This window comes from Aulonocara sp. 'chitande type north' Nkhata Bay, linkage group LG14 (assembly GCF_057382095.1).
Source record: "Aulonocara sp. 'chitande type north' Nkhata Bay isolate Kocher_YH1m ecotype deep benthic linkage group LG14, A_spYH_male_GT1.1, whole genome shotgun sequence".
Classification (NCBI taxonomy): domain Eukaryota; kingdom Metazoa; phylum Chordata; class Actinopteri; order Cichliformes; family Cichlidae; genus Aulonocara; species Aulonocara sp. 'chitande type north' Nkhata Bay.
In genome coordinates this window covers 18,580,739-18,607,342 of record NC_141357.1, presented here as the reverse complement: position 1 = coordinate 18,607,342, position 26,604 = coordinate 18,580,739, and the positions used below count along the sequence as shown (strand labels likewise).

The 26,604-nt window shown below is 39.5% G+C and overlaps 1 protein-coding gene across 5 annotated transcripts in view; it reads right to left on the bottom strand.

Annotated features, from left to right (window-relative positions):
- Positions 1–26,362, bottom strand: part of dync2h1 (dynein cytoplasmic 2 heavy chain 1) — a 120,041-nt gene extending 93,679 nt beyond the window's left edge. For 3 of the 5 annotated variants that reach the window (XM_086261362.1, XM_086261367.1, XM_086261366.1), the window contains exons 1-37: positions 26,015–26,311; positions 25,184–25,387; positions 24,432–24,605; positions 24,162–24,300; positions 23,830–23,948; positions 23,343–23,487; positions 22,824–22,969; positions 22,320–22,406; positions 21,550–21,684; positions 19,984–20,097; positions 19,770–19,881; positions 19,195–19,319; positions 17,726–17,901; positions 17,261–17,456; positions 16,084–16,179; positions 15,692–15,853; positions 15,451–15,549; positions 15,042–15,181; positions 14,523–14,751; positions 13,699–13,826; positions 13,084–13,199; positions 12,647–12,774; positions 12,213–12,362; positions 11,895–12,100; positions 11,547–11,702; positions 11,311–11,425; positions 10,419–10,589; positions 9,721–9,879; positions 7,197–7,265; positions 6,834–6,988; positions 6,300–6,432; positions 6,089–6,206; positions 5,802–5,914; positions 5,491–5,604; positions 5,232–5,373; positions 1,331–1,536; positions 200–382 (exon numbers count right to left, since the gene is read on the bottom strand). In XM_086261362.1, the coding sequence (XP_086117488.1) occupies positions 200–382; positions 1,331–1,536; positions 5,232–5,373; positions 5,491–5,604; positions 5,802–5,914; positions 6,089–6,206; positions 6,300–6,432; positions 6,834–6,988; positions 7,197–7,265; positions 9,721–9,879; positions 10,419–10,589; positions 11,311–11,425; positions 11,547–11,702; positions 11,895–12,100; positions 12,213–12,362; positions 12,647–12,774; positions 13,084–13,199; positions 13,699–13,826; positions 14,523–14,751; positions 15,042–15,181; positions 15,451–15,549; positions 15,692–15,853; positions 16,084–16,179; positions 17,261–17,456; positions 17,726–17,901; positions 19,195–19,319; positions 19,770–19,881; positions 19,984–20,097; positions 21,550–21,684; positions 22,320–22,406; positions 22,824–22,969; positions 23,343–23,487; positions 23,830–23,948; positions 24,162–24,300; positions 24,432–24,605; positions 25,184–25,366 (5,139 nt within the window). In that variant the 5' untranslated portion in view covers positions 25,367–25,387; positions 26,015–26,311. The other 2 variants (XM_086261363.1, XM_086261365.1) reach the window with 2 other exon arrangements.
- Between the last annotated feature and the right edge of the window lie 242 nt (positions 26,363–26,604).

The following is a 26,604-nucleotide window of genomic DNA, read 5'->3' as shown; positions in this document are numbered from 1 at the left end:
AAAAAAAGCAGTCGTTGTCATTTGTACTCAATTTGCAATCCTACTTTGTTTGTGCATGTGTGTGGACTAATCAAAAGGTTAGTGTATGTGTGTGTCTACTACTACACATATGTGATTCATGGATATATTGTATCCACATCTTTAGTTGTAGCTTTCGCTTTGTATATATTTTTTGCTTTTCACAGAAGCATCTATACACCTCGTCACAGTTGAACACCAGCACTTGACGTCCAAACAGCCCTCCTAAGGCTTTGACGGACTCAGTCTTGCCTGTGCCGGCTGGCCCATAAGGATTCCCCCCGAGCCCCATCTTCATTGCCTGGGTCAGAGTCAGGTAGCATTTATCAGTCAGTGGAGTGTGCACCAGCTTAGCCACATTCCCCTGGGAGGCAGTAAGAGATAAGATTAAAGATTAAAATTAGGAATAAAGACAGCAAAGGAAAGTGATGGTGGCCAGACAGCATCAGAGATATGGGTGAAGGGACACGATGGAGACTGAAACAAACTTGTCAAAAAAATAAAGGAAATGAATGGAAAAGGATAGACGTGACAAATGAATGATGGACGGGCAAAGAAAAGAAAAGTAAACGGGAGTCTGGATGTGGTTGTAAAAAACTGTAGAGTGGAAATGCAAGAAGGCACTGTATTACACGTGCTCCTTATCCCTGCATAAACAGTGCCCCCCAAAGGTAAAAAAAAATAGGTTCAAATACATTGATTAACACCTACACAACAGCTCCCATAAGCGGGATACTGCAGCCTGCCACACTGCAAAAACTGTTTAACAATAGCTTGTGATAAAGCTGATCCAGCCCCCAAACTCCTGCCTATAGTGTAATTATTACTGATATAAACTGGGATTAAGAAAATGCATGTTCTCCTAATACTACCTTACCTGGGTCGTACTGAAAGTAGCTACAGAATGAACAAAATGTTATAGGGCTTCACCTGAATATTAAACCCTCGGCTAGATTTAGATATTTGGTTTCCTTTTTTTGGTTGTTACACATGAATATAATAATTTTTGTTATGGTTATAAAATTAGACATGATGTCAGTCATTTATCATCTGTAAAAATAGACTAATACAGATGGCACAACTTGCTGTTGAAAATGTCTGCTGCTTTCCTCCCTTGCGAGTCAATGTGCTGTAAAATGAATGCTACGAAAGCAGATTTAATTTCCTGTGGTTTAATATTCTTAATTAGAAAAACAAAATGTCAAGTAAAGATTAATTGGAGTGCAGGAAACATCACTGAATGTTTTGGCTTGTTCCATTTGTGTAATTGAAAAGAGGAACGCATATACAACACGTTTGCACTATATCACACCTGGTATTCATAGGTATAGCTGAATTGTGCATCCACCATATGTATGTGGCAGCATTGGTCCGGCCCCATATAGAACCGAAGCTGCTTCTTCCAGGCCCAGGCGTCAGTAGTGGTAACTCCTGCCTGGTTAAGTTGCTTCACCACACTGATGTTGTGGATAATATCCAGGATCAAGGCCTTCAGCTTCAATTGCAGGACACTAGACTCTGTACAAGGAGACATGCATAAATTTTAGGGTGTCAGAACCTGTAAAAGTACACAAATAACACATTTCTGACATAAAAGAGCATTGTATCTGTAAATGCAGGGTGCTGGATTTAACCAGGCCAGGAAATAGTTAATATTTGTTACAATAGTGTTTTGAATTTGAATAAACCACAGTGTAGAACTGAGAAATTCTGAAATGAACAATATGATTTTTTTCAGTATGACTCAGGCAACACATTTAAACATTAAAAACAGTGCTGCATTACCTCTTTAGTTCATCACTGTTCAAGTTTTATGGAACTGATTAGACCAGCAGCTGTAACCCTGAATTTTACATTCTTGCTTGATATGGGATTTCTCTCTCTTTCTTTTGGTAAAGCGGTGATCATTCCAAACAGGTGTCAGTTCTTGACTTCAGGGGATTGTAATTTGTATTAAAAAATAGCATTTGAGCTTATATAACAGAAATAAGCAAGGCCTTCTCCCCAAAAAGACATTGCTGGAAAGCAGTAAATGTTCTTTTAAAGGCCAAAGAAACCACATACATGTCATTCAGTATTAAAAGGGCCTCTCAGTATGGGCAAGTTGCCCGTGCCCTGTGCACTAATGCGCATTGATACCATCGAGGATGCTGGCTTTTGTACTGTGTGCTTACAACAAGTGAGTGATGGCCTTTCTGTTTAGCCTGGAGGATTTCTAAGAGTTTTAAAATTTGACCTGTCAGACCACAGGAATATTTTCTGCTTTCCCTCAGTCCGAACAAAGGCCCAGAGAGAGCACTGGTGCTTCTGGGTCTGTTTATATGTGTATTTTCTTTGCCTAGCAACCCCCCAAAATCAATTATGGCTACACTCCTTTTTACCACTTCAAGCCACCTTTTAGGCATCTTTTATAGTCTTGTTGACATGTATGCATCAATAGTGTCAGCCTAGCTAGAGATGCATACAAATTACTTCAGCAAATGTATGCCAAATGTATCCTGCCAAATGTATCCTGTCTTGCCTCACCAACAAATGGCTCCTCACTTCCTGTGGAGTTTATGAGGCGATCGTGGCTGAAGAGTTGGGAGTTCACCTTGTAATCGGAAGGTTTCCGGTTCGAGCCCCGGCTTGGACAGTCTCAGTTGCTGTGTCCTTGGGCAAGACACTTCACCCGTTGCCTACTGGTGGTGGTCAGAGGGCCCGGTGGCGCCAGTGTCCGGCAGCCTCGCCTCTGTCAGCGCGCCCCAGGGTGGCTGTGGCTACAATGTAGCTTGCCATCACCAGTGTGTGAATGTGTGTGTGAATGGGTGGATGACTGGTTGTGTAAAGCACTTTGGGGTCCTTAGGGACTAGAAAAGCGCTATACAAATACAGGCCATTTACCATTTATGGACATTTTAGGCAGACTGGGTAATTAGATTGTCTTTCTTGCCATTACTTTTGCTGCTTTAATCAGTCCCAGCACTTTATAACCACTTGAGACAAACTGGTGTTAAAAGAAAGCACATCACATAGGGATTTTACCCTTTTTAACCCCTTTTCACAACGGTGTCCTGCATCCATCATTTCCTCTCAAAATGAATCATAAACGAGCAAAAGTAAGACATTATTAGTTAAGTTAAAACTAATAAGCGACACGACCACTCAAAATAGTCCAAAATGAGCCTTTGCAGCCTTTACACTGGTTTAGTCATAATAACCTTTTCAGCTATCAAAAGCCCCCAATTTGATACAGCTTGTCATTTTCAGTAGAAAACAAAATGAAAACTTCCCCCGGCACCATCCTGACACAAGAAGTGAATTACGTACTCCAAAGCCGCCTTTTTTTTCTTTAACAGCTAAAAGAAACAGCACTTGCAATATTACAGTACATCACCACCTAGGCGTGTCAGTCCTATCTAATGAAATCTCTAAGAAACATTGCCATATATTTTGGTTTTTTACACAGAAGCCAGTAATTTAATAATGTATTATCATGGAAATAACTGCTACAGGCATAAATGGAAAAGGTGTGCATGTAAGAATATAATATTTCCATATAATATAATCCAGTGCTGTACTAAAATAAAAGGTATTCTACAACTACAAATTTAGCCCACACGCTGAAGTTAAGCATGAAGAAAATGACAGAAGAGATTTGGAATTTGACCATTTCCCAGAACGCCAATGTCCTGTGAAATGTCGGTACTGTTGGCGCTTTCATCTCATGAATGAGTAACTTGTTTAAATCTAAAAGTAAAGCAGATTTGAGTTCTGAGGCAAAAGTCGGCTGTTATGCTTTATGCAGCCATATATTCATCCCCGGGTCATTAAATTCGCCTGTCAGATATGTTGCCTAAAGCGTACTACTGCCCCTTTGCAGCTTCCTAGGAGACTATGAGTGATACACTCATTTGGAATTAATTTCCCACTCATCTCATAATCCCAACAGATTCAACCAAGCCTGAGATTTGGATCAGTATCTGATGTAGATTAAGTACACATATTAAGTAGCAATTGTTTATCTGGACTCTCACAGAAAGGTCAAAAACTAAAATAAGGGTTGTGAAATTTGCTGTAGAAATAACCACAGAGAGAGAGAGAAAAATCACACATCAAGTGTGGGGCAAAGACGTGAATATTTTAAGACCTCTTGGGGAAAAAACATTGTGTAGTTCCTGTTTATCACAACTTCTTCTGTCTTTCTGTGCATTACCCTTATGTCAGAGATCGTAACCAGTCAATATTGGCAATTCTAATTGCCAATATGGCCACTAGGGGTCATAGGACTCCACTCAAGTAGCCCTGCTATTATATATCAGTTATATTGTATCACTTTATATATAATGTTAAAGCTAGCATCTACGTTTAGCTGAATACTTGGATTAGAGGAAGAAAAACTGTAGAAACACTAGTGAACACAGTGACATGGTGATTACTGTTGCCTCAAAGCCGAACAGTAAGATGGTCCTGGATCTGGCCAGGGCCTTTCTGTGTGGAGTTTGCTTGTTCTCCTCGTGTCTGTGTGGGTTCTGTCCAGATACTACGGCTTCCTCAAGCACTCCAAAGACAGGCATGTTAGTAGGGTTAGGTTAGTTGGTGATTGGCTTTAATATGCTTCAGATGTGAATGACAGTGTGAATGGTTGTCGGTCTCTATGTGTTAGCCCTGTGACAGACTGGCAACCTGTCCAGCATGTACCCAACCTCTCGCCCTGTGTCAGCTGGGATAGGAGATGAAGTCAGAGATGCAAGGCTGAGACTGTTTTGGACATGAGCAAAAGAGAGGTAGTGGATATGTTGGGCAAAGGACGTTGAAGACAGCTACCAGGCAAAAAGAAAAGAGGAAGTCCACATAAAAGGTTCAGGCATGAAGTAAAGGAGGGCCTGCAGAGGGTTTGTGTGACAGAAGAAGATACTACGGATAGAGTGAGAGTAAGATGACTTGTTATGGCCATCCCTAAAGGGAGGAGTGGAAATAAGAAGAAGAAGAAAGAAACTGGCTGGTTGTAATAATCACAGATTTGATGTTTATTCATTAATGTTGGTTATAAATTGCTTTTAACTGTAAGTTTTTTTAATCCTTGTATGCACACACTAAGCTAAACGTATATGTTAAATAAAATCCATATCACGTGTGCAGAATTTCATGCCGTCCAGGGAAACGTTACACCTGTCTGAATGGGCACACATACTTTATCTTCCCCGATGCTTAAACACAAATGTGTTCCCTACCTGTGTTATCAGAGCTGGTGTCCACTGTGGTATAGACTTCTAATTTGCTGTTAAGCTCCAACTCCAACTGATGCAAATTTTGTTCTTTTATAGCTCTTTCCACATCTTCAGTAAATTGGATTTGCTCAGCCAGACACAGGATCTACACGAAAAAATGCAACATTGTTTAATGCTGGGGAGAAAAAAAACGTATTTTCTTTTACATCACAAGCTTTAAAGAATATTTTTAAAAAGCAGTTGTATAAATGAGTGTGTGCACCTGTGATGGATAACGAGAGGGGTCCACTTCCCCTTTCTTTGCTGCTGACACACATTCATACAGCAAGTGCTTTAGGGTCTCCTTCATTTCCACAGACAGCTCACTTAACCACACCTAGAAACGAAGGAAAACTGTTTATGCAGAACCACAAAGGAAGGTTCAAAGAAAAAGCATATAAAACGTTTAAAATGAATACACATTTGTGTTGCTTTGAATACATTTTTAAAAAGGATAAACATACTACAAGTACCTCCTTAGACCTCCAACAATGATAATACTATTTATCCATTTATATACATTCATAGCTTTACCTCCACAAGGCTGTAAATGTGTACAATATTTCTGAGTGGCACAATTTCTCCCTCCAAAGAACACATGGCGACAATGTGCTGGCATTGCTCATCAAACACAACACTGTGGATGCCTGCAAAGGGAATATATATGCAGACTACCTTCACTATCCAATACAACCGTTATGATTCAAACAATATGAACAAATATAACAAAAGGGGGAAAACAGGCAGAAGACAGAGCGACAGCAGATAAATGCAAACGATCATCAGCAACAACAGAATGTAAGAACACACATGTCTCTGACCTGCAAAGAGTTTTTTTAGGTGTGACTGGATGACACTAGGGTTGGTTGCCTGCCCAAGAATTTCTAACAGATCATCATCCCCAATGAAATAGAACCGTGGGAAGGCAGACCGTTTCTCCTGTGATGCAGACACAAAACCACATTTAGGTAGTGGTGATATTTGAAACCCATGTGAAAGAAAGCAAATGTCTTCTCACACGTGCGTATTCACCTCCAGGAACTCATTGAGTGACTTTTGGCAGCGCTGTAGTTGGTCCAGTATGGTGACGAGGGAGTTTCTGATGCCAGCCCTCGAACTCAGAGAAACAACTCTGTTGTCTCTCTGGATGTCTGACATTATAGACCTAAGACACGGAGCGAGAAGATGTTCAGTTATGCCAGTTTCTATTTGTCAGCAAAAGAGAAGCCACATGTAGTTTATGGTATATTATCACATGTAGTATATAGTGGTTTTCTAATCTTACTGAACACTCAAAGTGCGTCAGACTACAAGCCACATTTAACCACACAGTCAAATAGTGTTTTATTCTATACATTGCAAACATGGAGGTCTTTCAACTGTCAGAGGAAGCTAGACTACCCAAAGAAAACTCATGCACTCGTAGTGAGTGCGCACATTCAAACACCAGAAGGAAAGGTCCAAATCAGGAACGTTCTTGCTGTGAAGTATCAGTGTTAGCCACCATTGTGCCTAAATGGGCAAACGCTTCATTTGTGTTATTACACAGAGCTGCACACACTGTACCTGAAGTCCTCATCAACTCGTTTGAAGCGAGCTTCCTCTCGGGGCAATGCTCCTCGTCCAAAAATGGGCTCCAAATAAACCCAGCGCCTCTGGATGGCATTCAGACTGAGCAGATACTCATCCAAGTCGGACAGACGAACTTCCCACAGACTGACCTGGATATACGTGGAGTAAATACTCAAACCTTTGTCACAGTTTCTTCATCAGGGATTAAATGTTAATATATAAATGAACCAAATTTGTTTTTTAAAAACTGCATGTACCAATACAAGCTGAGAAAGGTATGTGAAAAGTACTTTTTCCATACATAAAAAAAATTAAGCACTTAAAGTTTATTCATAGATTTAAAGACCTTGACCTGACCTTGTCCTGGAAGCTGCGGTAATAAGGGGAATCTTTTAGCGACTGCAGCAGACAGCGATTATCTCCCACCTAGATAGACAGAGAAATGGTGAAAACGTAATACCTAATACATAAGATGTCATTTAGGCATTTAGTGTCAACTATGTCTCCCTAACAATTGAGTCAAGTATGCTCTTTTATTTGAACTGCCTGACATAACATTTCACTGATGTACTGAAACAACATTTGCATGTAAATATGGACAGCAACATTTAAAGAAGCAAGTACTAATTATATAAAAAAAATTTTTTTAAAAACAATAACACTGTTTCACAATCAGACACAATGGGTTCTATCTTGGTAAGCCTCTACAAACCTTATGTATGGGTCATTCTAAAGCAGGGGTCTCAAACTTTCGGCCCGGGGGCCACTTGTGGCCCACGTCACTCCTACTTGACGTGAAGAAATGTAATGCAATTACATATTGAACTTTTTTTGTAGGCATGATTTGTTTGTTGCTGAATGCAATGTTGAAATAAGTTCTTTAAAAAGCAAAAAATGATTTAATATGAAAACAATATGAGCAGAGAGCACAAACATGTTGAGGGATTGGCTGTGTTGGTTCAGTGAGAGAGTTATTTGTAAAGAAAACAATTTTCACTAGAAGTCAAAAACTAATGTGTACACTTACGTCTGCATTTTTATTTTGTTAAATACAAACAAAATTAGAGTAGAAGTGCTGCCACGCGTTTGATCAGAAAGACAGTAACAATTTGTTTATTTGATAGTTCAAAGTAGTAGCAGTTGAAAGGCCTCAGTTAAGAGTGAGGAAAAAAAATTACGTTCACATTTGCAGATTTGTCTTGTTATACAATATTTGACATTTAAAGAAAACTAGCAAAACACTATATTTCTGGAAATATTTGTGGGTGTTTTTGTGTTTGTTTGTTTGTTTTTGTATTACTTGAACACTAAAGTGGACCTCCAATGAGATGACAGTGCCAGCAGTGGCCCACAGCCCATTTTGGTTTGAGACCCCTGTTCTAAAGAGTTCATTGGATTCAAGTGTGGCACTGATGCAACAAGTCAGCTTGTGAAATTTCTACCCTTGTAAATATTTCACAATAAGTGGCATTACTACAAAGTGGAAGTTTCCAGAAACCACTGAAACTCAGCCACAAAGTGTCAAAGTGCCAAGTGCTGAGGTGCATAGTTCGTAAAAGTCGCCCTCACTCTGTTGACTCAGTAAGTCGACCAGACCGCCTCTGGCATTAAGATCAGCACAAAAACTGAGTTTGCTGAGATGAGGTTTCCATAGCTGAGAAGCTCCTGTACTGTATGTGTAGGCAGTCTTGTACTTTTGTCCATATGTGGTATATTCAGGGCTCATGTTCAGATACATTTGTGTTCAAGAAGTATCTTAAACCACGTTAGCCTAAATCACTAAAAGCAATACTTTAGTACAAAAAAAGTGTATAATTGCAGCAAATCCCTTTGTGGCTCTTTTTCTTATTCAATTTCCTCTGATAAATTAAACTAGAGGAAAGAAGCAGCAATCTTGTGCCACCCTATCCAAGGATATAATGAAGCTCAATTATATCTAGAGGCCATCGCAGATTCAATAGTCAACAATATAGAACATCTAAAACAATCCAATCTAGACAGGCAAAAGATTAACTACAGCAGGACAAATGTAAAGCAAGATGAGGATGAATGAGCGCAGCAGATAACTGAAGCTGTTTCTCAAAAAGGGATGCAAGTGCCAAGATTTGCCTGTTTGTCCCTCTGGAGTCATTAAACAGAAAAATCTCATTAGCCACTTGAATGTTCAAAATGTCTAAAGTTTCCTATTTGGCCATCATTTCCATCTTAGCAAACAAGTGCTTCTTTAGTGAATTTCAACAAGTGGATACATTTCAGGGGTTTTAATCTCGATTTGTATTCTTTTTACTATAAGTAAGTAGCTAATTTCTAGCTTATTTCTCTGAACTATCTCAAGCACTGTGCTGCCCAGCAATTTCTTATAGGCTAACTGCACCTGATCTAACTACATTAGATCTCTGTGTTCAACCTTCTCCTAGTTTAGTTCACAATAAATGAACTGCAATTTATACAGTACCTTTTTACACTCGCATTTTTAATGTAACACCTGCAAACCTAGATGGAGGCATCAAATGGTACTGATGATTCAGGATCTTGCCTAAAGGCACTTAAATTTAGCGTTGCAGGAACTGAGGATCGAAACATGGACCTTGTGAATAGCAGACAACCTGCTTTCAATTCTGGGTCACCATATACAACATGATTTTTGAGGGCCATAAAAGAGAACCAGACAACCAGGGAGGGGTGCAAGGTCCATCCAGGAGATGTGACTATTTTTCATAAAATGATTTATGGTCAACTCTAACCAATTAAAAAAAAACTCAATTTACTTTCCTAGTCAAACTTCAGAGATTCAGTGTGGCATTGTGAACCAAATCTGCATTTTATATTTGTACACAACAGCTGACTTGATGTCTTTTTTTTATGTGTGCTCCACATCTACCTGGTTGACAATATCCTTCCAGTCCTTGATGAGGGTGAGAGTGCGCCCACTGCTGTCTGTGTACTCAGTGAGGGTGAAGGTAGCTGCAGCTCCCCACAAATCCAGCTCCCTCAGAGCTTCTCTGATCGTCACCTCCGCCTGAGCACGACTGTTCAGATCCTATATCAATGTGCACCACATGCACACACAAAAAACACACGCCTCTGCATCAGTCATATTGGGTTTTGCGTCTGGACCGCCCGTTTGCCTCATTACATTTCCAACACATCACTGAAATCTGCCAACATGCCAACTTTTTCTAAAAAACCTGGAAGACTAACATTTCTCAGCTTCGAGTCGTGATGTACTGACTTTTTCACTTCCATTTCTGTGTTTGTGCGTGCACCGTGTGAGAGGTTGCTTTAATACCCTCAGGATTTCAAACAGGTTTGATTTTCTTGCGATTTTCTTGATCGGGAGCTGGTCGTGAGGTGTTAATCGCTTCTCGTTACCCCATGTATACTACATGTTGCACGACACATGATTAAGGCGAAACTCGGGCCAATCCAAATATACAAATGCAGGCCAAAGCAGCTTTATAGATATCAGTTACGATCTTTATCATGCCATTACTGAAAATTACTGAGTTCTGATTCCCTAAAGATTAGGGCGCTAAAAAAGACATTTATATACAATTTCAAAAGTGTGTTTGTACAGACCTTGAGCTCCATTGCTTTCTCTATGATGGTATTTGCCACAGCAAGAAGATCACTAAAGGTAAGTCTCTCTAAAGTCATCCCTCTTGGGAGGCCTAGTAAACGGAACATGTCCAACCAGTGGTCCTGAGACAGGTGGTCCCCACGTACATACTTCAGCACTGGAATCATGTTCTAGATATTGAGACGAAAAAGAAAAGGAAACAAAAACAAAAAACAAGAAAACAAAACAAGATTTGTAATTAGATCACTTATAAAGTCAGATTAAAGATTTCCCTCACAGCCGTGTAGATTCAAATGAGACGTCACAGCCCCCGAGGGAACATCCCACCTTTGCTGGGATTCCCGCTCGGGGGTGGCATGGTGGTACGACAGGGCAGCACTTACTGTTCCCTGATTTCAATTCCACCATCAGGCCGGGGCTTTCTGTGTGGAGTTTGCATGTTCACCCCTCATTTGCGTGGGTTCTCTCCGGGTATTCTGGCTTTCTCCCACAGTCCAAAGACATGCAGTTAGTGGGGATAGGTTAAATGGAAACTCTAAACTGCCCATAGGTGTGAATGTGAGTGGGAATGGTTGTCTGTGTCTATGTGTTAGCCCTGCAACAGACTGGCGACCTGTCCAGGGTGTACCCTGCCTCAAAAAGGAGAAACGAGGAGAAAGGATGGAACTGTGTACATTTTTAAGTCATGTTTCCACTTAAACAAACTGTATATGAAAATGTAGCAGCTAATTGCTGTGACATTTTCTGAGTAAACTCCAACAAGAACCAGAATAAGTTTTCTGGATATCTGACTCAGCCAAAGCATACACACATATTTCAGATAAGAAGACTTGAATTGAATACGAAAAGAAGGCAGCGACATATTATTACTTGAACTGTACTAGTATATACCTTGTATTTGTCGACTTCCCCTTGTAGTTTAACAGACATCACAGTGGGTTGCTCTAGTTTTCTTAGTCTTTCTTGCCAAGTAAACAAAAACTCCTCAAATACATATGTTTTACTCCTGTAAATTAAAAGAAAAAACACACACAATTACATGACTAAACACATAGTACTGATTAAAAACATAATCAGTACTCTACGTAAAAGTTTAGATATGAGCCCTAAACATGACCCCCCTCTACCTGAATGATATCCAGTCTTCCTGGGCCTTCTCTGAGAACCCTTGGTGCCACTCCTCATACAGACCCCACATTTGGCTGCATTCCTCCATGTCTCTTTTTGTCTCTTCGGCCACAGAGAAAGACGGAGTCTCCAGATTGAAATAGGCACAGTCTTCACTGAGGAGAGCACAGGAGAGTCAGACTTTTGGCCGTAATTGAACTAAATGCGATCTCTTCACACCAGAGTCATAACTGAAAATGATCTTGTACAAGTTTTTCATGTGGCACACGATAAAGGAAATAAAAATCCCAAATACTTTAAACATTCTAAATCTCTTAGTGAATAAACCTGAATGAAAATAAACGTACAGCAGCTTAGTGCGCACAAGCTCTAGCTCCTCAAACTCTTGCTGTTTGTCCCTGATTGTCTGAAGACATACAAGCAGGGCAGCATGATCACCAGTCTCAAGCATCTCATCTTTAGGTTTTAGCTGGTCCCAGCGTGCCTTAAACCGCTCCAGATCTGCCCTGTAAACATCGATACGACTGGCCGCATAACTTCGCATCACCTCCACCTAAGAGAGTACCATGCATGAAAAAGAAGGAGTCATTCTGAGGAAAATAGGATCTGAAAAACCAGTTGGAGCAATAAGCTGATCTAAGTGTGTCTGTATGAGTATATGTCACCTGGTCTTTGACCATTAGCTGGTGGCTCTCCATGACAAGCTCCAGCTTGTCCCACTTGGCCCTGAGTGAAGAGAGAGAGTCCAGCCCAGCTCCAGCCACCGCACGTAGCAAGCGGTTCTTCTCCTCAGCAAATTGGAACTGAGGTAGAATCTGTGTATAGACATGAAGCACAGTTTGTTTCAAATGACATGGTTAAATTTTAGACGGTTCATTGTGGACTTATAGGACCAATGCTATAAATCAATCAGAAATATGACGAGACATACTGTAAAATGCATTAAGGAAGACAAAGCTTTTATTTCTTTGACAGGGAGCAAAATGTTTTACTAGGTGTATGAAAGTTAACCTTGAATTCTAAAATTACCCACAAACAAGGAAGGAAGAAATTTACAAAAAACCCTAACGAGCTGGGTTTAGGAGTGCTTGTGTCTTACTTCAGGTTTGCGGGCAAGTATCTGGTTATATTTGGCACTAGCCGCACCAATTTCCTCCATACTCTCTGGTCGAGTGGACAAGGCGTCCATTGATTCTGTCACAAAAGTTTCTATTGCTTGTGTGTGGCCTGCAAGCAAGAAGGAAGAGAATATACTTTCAAAAAAGGAAAACAGAAAAGGAAAGGGAAAGTGAGAGCAAAGGGGATATCTTAGAGCTGAAGAAATGGAAAACAAATTTTCAAAACACAGACACAAAATTGAGAAAGAGAAATAAAACAATGTTTTTTCATTGGTGAGATACACTTAATGTCTTTTATATAAAAGCATTTATTGATGCAAAGAGAGAAACAAAGTGGGGGCTTGGCTAGAGTGTTTTCGTTCTGCCACAAACATTACATACTGGAAAAAACAAGGAAAATCAAGGTGTCTGTGTTTACCTTGTATAGATTTCCTAAGTGAGAGGAGCAGCATGTCAAACAGCCTCTGAATCAGGTCATCTATGGCGGCTTTTACAGGCTCACAGTTGACGGTGATACAGTCCACTTTCTCCTGACTGACAAAGAACGGAGGCCAGTGACAGAAATGCAGTTGTTAAGTGTTACATTTGTGGTGTAAGTTCACTTTTAACTGCACAAACTGTACCCAATAAAGAAATATAATAAGTAAAACTATAAATGGATAAAGCAGGTCACTGACTCAGACAGTGAGACAAATTCTTAGTAGAGAACAGAACATAATGCCTTGGGCTTTTCTGGAGTGCATCATTTTCTAAAAGTTATGAATTTGATGTGTGATCTTTGCTGGTATGATTAAACAAACCTTCCCAAGCTGTTACAGAGAAAAACACTTCAGAGGACTCGGTTAACAATTAACTTGTAACAAACAAAATCACTTAAGATATCAAAACAATCTGTGAATGACCTAGTTATATAAACAGTATATAACAATACAGTCTATACACTTTTTGCAATGTTTACTGTCCTTATGTGTAAGCATAAATATCATTTTCATTTCACCAGGTTTAATTACATTAGTTAATACGTGATGTGTACCTGGGTAAACGTTCTGACTCTTTTCCCTTGGCTTTCAGGGCTTTGAAATTTCTTTCCCAGTCCTGCACAGAACTCAAATGCTTCTCGATCAACTTCTCTAAATCAGTCTGTCCCAACACCACCCACTCCTGCACTCACGCACACACACACACGCACACAGGATCACAGTGAGGCGGGGTGCAGTGCATATTTCCTATTTTTAAAGGTGACAGTAACGATATCATCCATCAAGACATAGATGACTAAATAAAAAGAGAAGTAAAGAGAAGATGAGATAAAAGAGAAGTCTGGTGCGGGCGGAGGGCTTCCCCCTGCAATTTATACATGCATGATCGCAGACTAAAGGGAAAAGACAATAAACTGTTCTGTCATGGTAGTATGCAGGGGAACACAGCAGTGAAACAACAGCGCTTCAGTACAAAAAAAAAAAAAAAAAGAGAACCATGACTGATCCAGGTTTCATTCTTTCAAAGACAGCAATACAGTTATTCCTCAGTGCAGTGCTTCAGTGAGAAACTTGTGACAAGTGTTTCATTATTTTAAATATACGTACATATATAAAATGGTACGCTGCTGAAAGAAACTAAAATCAAGTCAGAACCATGATGATGATAATACTAAAGATTTAAGTGCTGAGCCAAATAACTGATCGGAAGTTATTAAATCTCGAGTCCGAATTTGACCAGCCTCAAATCCGGTCCAGGTGTCAAAGAGTTACACAACATGCAAATTTTCTTTTTTGTACATAAAACACTATACAGAGGCTCTCTTAAAGGAAAGTTAATAACAAATCACTCTCAGAGTAATTATAAAAGTCAAAACACCTTGAACTTGTGTTGTATAGCTTCCAGGCGACTAAAGAGGTCCTCAGCCTTGCTGAAAATTGTGAGGAACCCAGACGCATTCCTGTCAATCATGATGTTGAAGATGAGCTCCTCCCCCTGGGTGCTGACCCCTCGGAACTGGTTTGGGATCGAGATGAAACGCTTCATTTCTCTAAAATAGCGTGCACGCACCTCCTCAAATGGTGGCGAGAACTGTAAGCGGCCCTGCCTGTTAACAAGAACAGGATTAAAACGATTCCACGGTTTACTCTTAAATCCACATTAATCGATGATACCCTTTTAGAAGAAAGAGGAAGTGATAGAGAGTTAGAGAAAACTGTTGATATGACCAAGGGTGAGAAGTGAGAGGTGTGGGGAAAAGTCAGTAGTTGCTGTTATTGACAAGAGAAGTTGAAAATGCAGATGCAGAGAAAATGCAGAGAAGGGAAAAGAGATGACAAGAGTTAGAGGGCAGAGAGAGAAAGCAAAACCTGGACAAGTGAAATTTTGGGCACTGACTTGAAAGTGAGATCAATGTGTATTTCTGGCAAGTTCTTGTTCAGTGCTTCCAGCCCAGTCTGATACTGGTGTTCAAGAGCTTTGTACAGCTGATGGTTCCAGTGCTGACGCCATGCCCGCATGTCATCAGACCTGAAGCCCTACAGACACAAACGCACACACACACACTTTTTATTTCCTATACAAAAAATATTTTAACTATTTATCCAGAATGATTTATCCTGAAATAAGAATGTTTTCATGCTGAAAACATGGAGACATATTTACTTCCGTATTTTAATTTTTTTTATTTACTATTATAGCCAAATCAACGCAACTATTTGTAAAAAAATATTTTATGCACAAAATAAAAATCCTATTAGGCAAAACATCTGCGACACATTCCATCCAAGACATCTCCAGTCAATACCTGAGCCTCCAGAGTGGCAAAACCAGCACGAAGCTCCTGAAGACCATCCTTCCATCGCTGCTGATGTCTCAGTAGGTCAACATTCATCAGTGTCACGACCTAAAAAATGTACCCACAGATACGGAGAAGAACAAAGAGAATAGTAAGACTTTTGCTGCTTATTCCAATTTGAGTGGGGAAGTGTTGTTGCAAAGAACTGTACTAAAGGCCAAAAATTTAAATACTGTGTCTCTGCTAGCACCTTCTCAATGAAGTCAGTGTGCCATTTTCGTAACTTCCTGTTTTCGGTGGAGAGTTTTTCAGCAGCAGCCTGCAGCTTGCCAATGTAGACTTCTAACTCTTTGGGGTTGTCCCAGGTGATCTGCAGCTTACTTCCTGTTTTCTTTGACTGAGAACGAGGATTCTTACAAAGACAAGCAGACCGATTATCTCCACGTCAAGACACAAAATTGATGGCAGGCAAATTTTCAAGGTGAACAAAGTTCACCATATATATATATATATATATATATATATATATATGTATGTAAGGTACTGGCAACTCATCAACTTTGACTCTTATAACATTACACATAGAAAAGAGAATAAATACAATTAGTATTATAAAACAATACTTTCAAATGTGTGCTGTACCTTAATGACATGCTCAAAGGCCAGGGCAAGATTTAACATCATAGGTCTCTGAGAGGGAATCATCTGCTGGTCAATGGTGTTGTAGAAATGAGCAACCTATGAAAACGGTAATATGTAACAGTACGAGCATAAAAAAAGCAATAGATATTCATAAAGATATACACAGATATACCCTGGCTACTATGTTAGGAATACATGCTCAACTGCTCTTTAACAAAAATATCTAATCAGCCAATCACATGGCACCAACTCAATGAATTTAGTCTAAGTCTGAATCTGAGCGTTTCAGAAACTGCTGATCTGCTGGGATTTTCCTTCACAACCATCTCTAGGGTTTACAGAGACTGGTCTAAAAGAGAGAAAACACCAGCAAGCAAACTAAAAAGACCTTGTCAGACTAATTCAGGAAGGCAACAGGAACTCAAATAACTATTTGTTACCACCAAGGTATGCAGAAGAGTATCTCTGAACACAAATCACACCAAACCTTATTGCTATATTGGGCTTTACTAACAGAAGAGCATTCTGCATGCCATTCCTGTCAGGTAGTAGCAGGAAATTGAAACTAAAATTCTCATGGGTTCAACAAGTCTGGACAATAGAAGATTAGAAAAAGCATTCCCTGGTCTGATGAATCTCAATTTCTGCTGCAACATCCAGATGACAGAGTCAGTATTTGGTGTAAACAACATGAAAACATGGCTCTATCCTGCTTTATATCAGTGGTTCAGGCCGGTGGTGCTGGTGTAGTGGTGTGATGGTCTGAAGGATATGTTCTTGCCACACTTAGGCTCCATATTAAATACTGATCATCATTTAAATGCCATAGCCGGTTCTGCCGGAGGTTTTTTCCTATTAAAAGGGAATTCTTCCTTCCCACTGTCACCAAAGTGCTTGCTCATTTGGGGTCACCTGACCTGATTGTTGTGGGGGTTTTTTACCTTACAACATAAAGTGCCTTGAGGCAACTGCTGTTGTGATTAGGCACTTTATAAACTGTACTCAAATGGCCTCCACGATTACCAGATCTCAATCCAACAGAGCACCTTTTTTGGGCAATGGGCAAACCCAGGATGTAACTCAGGACTTCCTGCACGTAACAACTGAAGTGGCAACTGAATGTATATAAATAAATTAGGAAAGAAAAAATATTGCATGTCTTAGCTTCCGCTCTCACCTGTTTTAGGACAATGGCTTGTCTGTAGAATTTATCTGCAGTATTAGCAGCCAGTTGTATCTTGGCTGGGATGGAAAAGCCCAGGGCAGAGAGCTGCCTGACCTCCCTGAGCAGACTGACTAGTCTGTCTGAGTACTGAATCTTGAGTCTGCCATCATCATGGTCCAGCTCCATCACACGGTTACTGGCCTGAAGACTATACAGGGTGTGAGAATAGAGAAGTGCAAAATGTAACATCCATTCAAGCCAATATTCGTTCCACTCTGGGTATTTTAAATGATTAAATAAAAAATACAAAAAAACAGCATACAATTGCAAAAGGATTTAATAACATTGTAGAATTGCATGCCTCTTTCAAACTTGTATATTAATGACCAACATACTCTTCTGTGATGCTTCAACTGAAGTTCTTCTTTACACTTTCATTTCTAGGATTTTGTAACCTAAGGTCAAAATATTACAGACCTGATCCCTGACTTTGGGTCAGTCAGCTCAGAAAGTATATCTCTTGACCAGTCCTCAAACTGCTCTTGTTCATAGGCCCTCAGAATCTCCAGCAGGTCATCACAGAAATGCAGGAACCCTTTGAACCCAGAGAGATCTGAAAGCAGAGCCTCAGCTAGGCGGACAGAGTCTTCCACCTATTGTAAGAATGAAAGACATGAAAATAAAATACATTTTCTTTTGACTGTCACAGAAATTATTTTGTATTTGACATATTAGAAACAAAAAAAAACTGCAAATGTAACAGTTGTTTTATAGCACTGTACAAAAGTCTTGAGCACTCTACATTTATTTATATCTTGCTTTCAAGAATGAGACTGTCTCAAAATGTTTTAAAGTGGTCTTGAGCAATTGTTCTTCAGACTTTCTGAAGTTTTTCCAAAGTTTTTCTTTAAAGATTAGCTGCTTTTTCACTCATTTTCAGTCCACTCCTTGTACCTGACCATTTTCAAAGTTTTTTTTTATGTTTTTAAGCTCCTAACACTGACCTATGACTTATTCCAGCATAAAAAAGGCACCTAACTAAATATATAAGCCAGCATTGTGTCTACATATGGGAGAAAACTTTATTTGCTATCTTTGGGCATTTTGAGGAAACTGGGCAATTTGAGGACTTGAATATTTTAGGAAATTCAAGAAGTTGAGGCCTAAAATTATCTACAGCACATCAACAGTATCTGAAAGCCTTGTCTTTAACAAATACGAAAAAATCCAGCAAAGAGCTGACACAGGAACTGAGATATGCATCTGGACTATCAAATGACCCAAATGACTTCTGAAGGCTCATCAGAAACGGTTTCAGTGAAAGGGTGGCTGTCAAAAGGGGAACAGGAAGAAACAGCCGAAATATGCCTCATTACACAAAATTAGACTGAAAATCAGTGGCAGGTCTTATGGAGCAATTAATCCAAATTTGAAAATGCTGCTTCACATTGCTTTTCATTGTCATCAGTATGTAAGGAGGAGGCCAGGAGGTAGATATAGCAGTAAGTGTCTACAGTAATCTGTAAAAAAACAGTGGAGGCAGCATTTCATCCAGCGAGGTTGAAAATTTTGATTGAACTATGAATGCAGAAAAGTAAATGAACAAGAAATTGTTCATCATTAAAGCAAAAGTAAGTGGTACATCACCAGCTTAAACACAGTACCTCATGTAAATCTTACATTTTGTTGGCATTTACAGTGTAGGGCCATAAAAGTTCCAGTAGCAATAATTTTTGACATTAATGTCGTGTCATAACAATAAAGTTGACTGAGAGTTTTTTTTAATGTCAGGTAAATCTATGAGCTGCCACTGACAGTCTGGGTTGCTGTGGAGAAGCCTGGGTTTGGTGCTATTTGGCCAGTAAGGTAGGGTTAGGAGAGGTGTGCTCACATGTTGGTGCCATACTCTACATCGCCATTCTGGCAGCTGTAAATGAACCAGTCACCTTGTGTAGGAGCTGCCGCACCCAAACTATTTTGTTGACCACCTCAGGGAGGTTTCGGCCAATAAGAGGGCCAGACTTGTCACCAGGACTTCCATGGCAGCGTGTCTCAAAGTCAGTTTTCAGACCTGAGAAAACCAAAAGAGAAGAAGAGGGGGGGTCAGAAATCAGAAGTGACAATTTATTACCACCTAGTTTCCCAAAAGAGAGAAGACATATTAGACATATTATTTAACATATAACACTGAACTAATACCAGCATTCCTAGACACTCACCATACTGCTCTCAGGACATTCACTCTAACATCTATAGAATTTTATTGCTCTATTCAAACAAAATCATTTCTAAATTTCTTTCTCCCAGCCTTACACAATAAAATCAGCTGTTATGGACAATAACATTGTTAAAACAACATTAATTCAGCATTCACTGTCACATAAATATACAGCATGCATAAACAGGATTTATTCAAGGTGTTTGTATTATCCTCCAGTGTTTAGACAAATCACTGTAAAGTCAAAAACTGAGAAAAATATGTATGTATGTATGTATGTATGTGTGTGTGTGTACTATGTACCCTTGTTGTCGTCTAGTAATCTCGCCAGTAGGGTCTCTCTCTCTGACTGCAGTTCTTTGCGGATGGTGGGACGTCTTATAAGCTCCTTATGTTTCAGAAATACCTGTAATAGCTGGGAAATAAATACACACTCAGGCAAATCCAGTAAGTTAACTCATCAGCACACACCCACACAATATTTCACAATCTGAGCTGAAGTGTGATGTTTCACTACCTGTTGTGGGTTGTCCTGTACATCAGCTATATAGCTCTTCAGTCTGCCAGCAACCTCCTGCTCTGATGGAGCCATTAGACGCTCAAACTGAGCCACTGCTGCTCTCCAAAGAGGCTATAAAAGCACAAAAAAATCAGAGTAAGCACTGATTGCTATTATTAATCCTCTGCACTTCATGATCACTGATGATGATCATTCCTTCTCTATCTATTCCTGTCACTGTAATTTCCTTCATTGATCAGCTTCTCAAAGTACTCTTTTCATCTTCTTAACACACTCCTGTCACTTTTAAATACATTCACAGCTCCATCTTTAACCATCCTAACCTGCTGCACATCCTTTCAAGCCAATCTAATCTTCCTTAGCACCCAGCCTTACATACAATTCACTATAAGCTTTTTCATTTACCTGTCTACTATTCTTCTTCTTCTTGACAATCCCAATTTTTCTAGGATCTCTACTTCCTGTGGAAGCTGAGAAAAGCCCATCTCCCACCATCCATTCTCACCACCTTCTACAGAGGGACTATTGAGAGCGTCCTGAGCAGCTGCATCACTGTCTAGTATGATAACTGCACAAAATTGGATCGCACTACCCTACAACGGATAGTGAGAACAGCTGAAAAGATCATTGGAGCCTCTCTTCCCTCCATCACAGACACTTATCGTAACCGCTGCATCTGCAACGCCACCGGCATTGTGGAGGACCCCACACACCCGTCACATACACTTTTCACCCTGCTGCCTTTTGGCAACAGGTACCGTAGCATTCAGGCCCTCACTGCCAGACTGCGAAACCGTTTCTTCCCCCAGGTCGTCAGACTCCTGAACACTCAGTGACTGGACTGACACACACACACACACACACATACCTTCATACACATCACTACCAATCACTTATCTGCAGAATCTCATACACACACGCACACCTTCATGAACCAAGTGACTTTTTGCACAATACTTAATCTTTTGCACATTTCTATTGCACTGTTGTGTCTGCACTGTTTTGTGTCTGTATCATCCTGTTCTGTTGGGTGTTGGACTGTCTTTGTTTGTTTTTTTGTTTTGTTTTTTCAATTTATGCACATTGCACTTTATGTAATCCTCTGTTGATTGTCTGTTATATGTCATATGTAGCACCAGGGTCTTGGAGGAACGTTGTCTCGTTTCACTGTGTATTGTACCACTGCACATGGCTGGAATGACAATAAAGCCACTTGACTTGACTTTTGTTGGACAACCTCTTTCTTTGAATACTTTCCTGTGCTTCCTCATTCCACCACCTAGTGTCTTTATCTTCCTTCTTTGGTTCTGAACACACTAAATATCTTCCTGGAATTTGGTTTCTATCACCAGTTCAGCTGTACTTTCCCAGCCATCTGGTAGCACGTCTCTGCCACACAGAGCCTATTCAGTGGTAAATGTGTTTTAAACTGTGATTCTTCAGAAGTGATAAATACCAATGATTCACTTGAACTGCTACCACTCGGTCTACCACAATCCACAACAGTTGCATATAGATGACAGAAACAAGATACACAGACACGTGAAGTTCTTTATATCGAACCTCTGTATAAGGGTTGTAATGCAGAGGGTTGAGCCCAGAGAATGGTTCGAAAACACGCTCTACAGTCAGAGCCTGTTGCTTCGCTCCTGGTAGCAAACACAGCAGCTTCTCATGAACCACACGTAGAGTCACAACCTGGAAAACATAAACAGAAAAGTGTACAGTGTGCACATCAGTGTCCAATATCCATTCTCACAAGAGTCAACAATATGACTTGTGACTTCTTAGTGTAGAGTAACAAACATCCATGTTCCATCCATGGAAAACAGGGCAGATAAAATATAGTTGTCAGAAAAAAAGAAGAGGAAATAGTGGCTACATGTGTTTCAATTAATAAAACCTTTCTGAAATTAAAAACAAAAATAATCAAATACTCTATTTAATAACAGGTCTTCTTTATAAGAGACTGACAACTTATGAAATGACAAAACTTAGGCCTGAATGTATTTTAACAAGAGCTCCAAAACAATTTTTTTCTATTTATCTATTTATTTTAAGGGCCAATCTCTTTTACTGGTCTTATATTACACTTTTTTGTGTTCTGTTCTTCAGTAGAAAACATGCGAGGGAAAATTCCACCTAAATGTGACGTCTAAAAAAGTAGCAAGAAGGAAACTGATTATTAAAAGTGTGTCTGTAAGTTTCATTTAATCGCTGTATTCAAAGCAAACAACAAAGAGGTTGTGCAAGAACAAGCAAAACAAAACAAAAATTCTGCCTGTTTTCGTTAAAGTAAACAAGAAGTGTTCTGGAACAGAGCCACAGTTTACTTCATTCAATCTGTTTGCGAGGCACTGCAGGGTTTCCGGGGAGTGTTTGTTTCCCTTCCAGGGGTGGGGGGCATGTCTCTTCCACACCTGAGGAAAAAATAACAAAAATAATTTAACAGGTTTCCGGGACTGAACACAAATCATCTTCATCTGGCTTTTAATTCACAAAATGAAGAAACAGTATCTGTCAAATTTTACACACTATTTCCAGCTTGAAGAAAATATATTTCTTACACCATACAGTACATTTGGAGAGTATTCACAGCGTTTCACTTGTTCCATTTTTTGTCACGTTACATCATTATTTTAAACTTGATTAAGTTCAGTTTTCACCAGAAGATTTCACAGACAACACCCCATAATGACAAAGTGAAAAAGGTTTCTGTGAAATTTTAGCTGATTTATTAAAAATGTGTAACGTGACAAAATGTAGAACAAGTGAAGCCCTGTGAATATTTTCCAAATGCACTGTTATTTTTTCTCATTTTCTGAAGCTTCCCATACCTGTCCAGTTAAATGCTCACAGGCTACAACCCACTGTTCACAGATGGCAAAACCCGTTCTCAGGTTCTCTCTCACTAATACAAATGGTTCCTCAAAGATTTTAAGACCACTCAGCTTCCTCTGGACAAATCTCCCCAGGGCCCCGCCTTGTACAGGTAGATATAAAGAAATGCAAAAAGAAGATTAAGAATACAGTTGCTACATGCATATGCATATTAAAAAAAACCCAACAATTTAAAAAAGATTTCACAGGCACATAACAGGTATATTTGGCAACATATTATCCAAAACCCAGAGACCTCGATAGTACGTCACTGCAATCTAAAGCATGTAAGCATTTTATTTTTAGCATAAAGTACGTAACTGCAGTGCGTAGCAAGTACAAAAAAGGACATTTGTTTCAGTTCCCAAAATATGGCCAATTATTACTTTGTAATATAAGGAGTAAGTAAGTACTGTCATTGGCAAATATTTTCTCTCATTTCCCCTTTTTGGTTTGTGTGTGTCTGAGAGTCCTACCGATGACATCCATGAGGCGGACCATGCGTGTCTCTGGGTAAGGGTCGTAATCAGTCTGCCTCCAAATGTCATCCAGAGCGTCCCTGCTCTGTTCCACCAGATCCATAACATCAGACATAGACAGGCTATCGAGACCATCATATTCCTGGTGGCAACACAAAGAGATCAGTGATCATTTTTAGTTTCCTCCCGGTGTGTTAACAGCTATGTAATAGTAACAAATTACTGTTGAAAACAGCACTTACCGTATATAGTGCTAAGCTTTAAAGATTTTAAATGTCTAAATTTGTCATATTGTAAATAACATTGCTTTACCAGCTTATTTATAGAATTATTGCTTAGTACAGTAACAGAATACAGTTCTCATCTCATAGTTTAATTACCTTCCCCCCTTTGTACAAAAACTATATTTAGCATCATATAAATGTATTCATTTTTATTTGTATTCATTTTTTAAATGAGTAAGTCTTGATACATGCATTCATACCTTTTGTATTGGTTTGAAGTGCTCAGTGAAATGTTGAGATCTTTCTCTCAAACTACTCTTCTCTGCAGACTCTGAGAGATCTGCCCAGTACTGGAACTCATTGCTGGGAGTCAGGATGCCTGCAGAGTGTAAGAAATATGATGTACAATGTCTAAAAGTCATAACGTAATCAGTGATATACAAAATGATATACACATACTCGCAAGACGTTTTACCACTCATTATGCATATGATTACATCGCTCCAAAATCCAACAATTTAAAAAACTACCATAACCATTCATTAACACCCTTTCTGCTAAAATATACTCTGCAAACAATATGTGCGCATACCCAAGACATCTTCCTCTGTGCAACCCTTCTTGGCAGAAGGTTGTGTCCCAGACTGGCGAACTACTGAACCCAGACCCAGCTCCAGCTCACTCAGGAGGCCAGCCAGTTTAGGGTCAAATGCAGAACGCCAACGCTCATCCTTGAGAGAACAAAAGGAAAGTTAAAAAAAAAGAAAAAGAAAAAAAAAAACTTTCTTTCTTAGTCTAACTACAGATAATGATTTTTCATGTAACATATCTGGAACCTCTCAATGCACAGGGACAGACTCACCTTTAGCAGTACAGGTGCGAAAACCTGTCTGACAGCCTGATAGAGGGTGTTAATGGGAGACTCCAGCATGGATGAAACCAGAAGGCTGTGATGAAGGTTATCTTCTGTGATCACTGTGGGACGCAGCTTGAAGAACACCAGCACATTCTCTCTAGTCTCCCCCACAGCTTCAATCTGTGTCAAAGGATGGAGTTGTTGTTGTTTTTTATTAAAAAGGCACTAAACCGTCAAGTCAACACATGGAAGGTAACTGTACAGAACGTCAAATAACATTTTGTTATTTGCCCCTCCAATTAGCACCTCTGTGTGAGAGACCACAGTTCAGAGCCAGAAAAAGGTGCCCACCCTAGGTTGGAAATTAGTTTCTGCCTCAAGTGGAGAAGTTCAAGTATATCGGATGTTGTTCACAAGTGAGGGGAGAGTGGAGCAGGACACTGACAGGCAGACTAATCAAACCATCTAGAGAGGGATGTCTAACATCTCTACTTCTGCTGCCTCTTTGATGAACACCCAGATAAGTTGGAGAAAGTGAATCATGTATAAAAAAAAACAAACCCAAATCAATTTCTTTGTTAAGTTGATATTTAGAGATATAAATATTAATTGCATTAATATATTTATTGATAATTCATTTTTAAATATGGATTAGATTGAAAGATGTTATAGATTTAAACACTGCATCAGTTCAACAACTATTGATGTGTAATGTGACCCTTTTAATAACTTTTTTTTTTTTTTTAAAGAAAACTTACCTTATTTGATAAGCGAAGGTCATTGTCATGTCTGCTGACAGATAAGACAAATTCATTTCCATCATCTAAGAAGTTATTGAGCTCTGGGCTGTCAGTCAGTGATGATGATGGCTTTAATCCATAGAAGTTTCCAGTTGTGGTCAGAATAAACTTCTTGCGGACATCATCTGAACCATGTGGCATCTTTCTGCTGGAACTAAAATACTGGCAGCAAGAAAGCAAAGACATCCAAATGTAGGGATAAATAATTGTAAAGGAATGCGTCTTTAAAGAGTAAACACAATTGTATTGCTTATCAAGCATAGATCTTGAGACTAAATAAAAAAATAACAATAATTAAAAGTAACCATAACGAGCGGCTTTGATATACATGGTTATTCAGGATAATCTCGCCTTTTTGCTGTTTTATCCAGCAAGAAATATGCCTTAATATCAAATACTATCAAACTAAATTTCTATTTGAACAGCCTACCGTTGGTAAACCCACGAAACCTTTTACATTCACTGGTTCAGTGTCCAGCTAGAGGTTATTGGGTAGTATTTAGAGTCGCTGAACTGACCCAGTGCTGACATCCCTGCTAAATTAGTAGCTGTTTTTGCGCTGAAACATCGTTAGCACATCAAACCACTAGCTTTTTTCGTTTTGTTTAAAATCAGACTTATGCCTGGAAAGCAGCAGTACCAGGTTGTGGCAAAGGAATGGCCACGGGCAGAGTAAACCATCAGCTAATAGCTAACACTAGCCTTGCCTGTGTAGATTAAAGTGCAGTGCATCAGTTCGCTGGCTCACTTTCGGCGCACAGTCAAGCTACAGAATATCTGGTTTCATACCGTTATGTCTCGAAAAGAAACCAAACTCCGAAAGCTTCTGAATGCTTAATCCATGGTTTGAAGTTTTAGCAAAATTGCCCCTCTCAGTTTGTAAGGGAGTTCGTCAATGCTAGTGTCGTTGCCAGGTAACAACGACGAGATTTTGTTTCACGTGACACAGCTATTCCTACGTAGTTTTTATGCGGCATTTACGTATGCGGCCACATTAAATTAAATGTTTGTTTTGCTTTGTTTTACCACATAGAAATGTTAGAATGCAATAGTATTTATTGCCTTGTTACTTTAATAGTAGAGTAGTATATACTTGCGATTCGGCTACTGTTTCAACGGCGACATTCCGGAAGCTACGCAAGCAGATTTAGATTTTCAAACTAAAAGATCTTATCAATCCGTGAAGCGAACTGAGCGAAACCGCGAGGGCAGAAAAAGTGTAGGTTTTATATTAGCATTAGGAAATGGTCAGGTAGCCTACTGTGAGCCAGTGTGAGTTGCTGAGGTAAGAAACATTAAATAAGCATGCTTCTGTGTAAGAATAATGTTGCAAAGGATTCAAAACAATAATGACCCGTTTGTTTATCTTATTTAGTAAA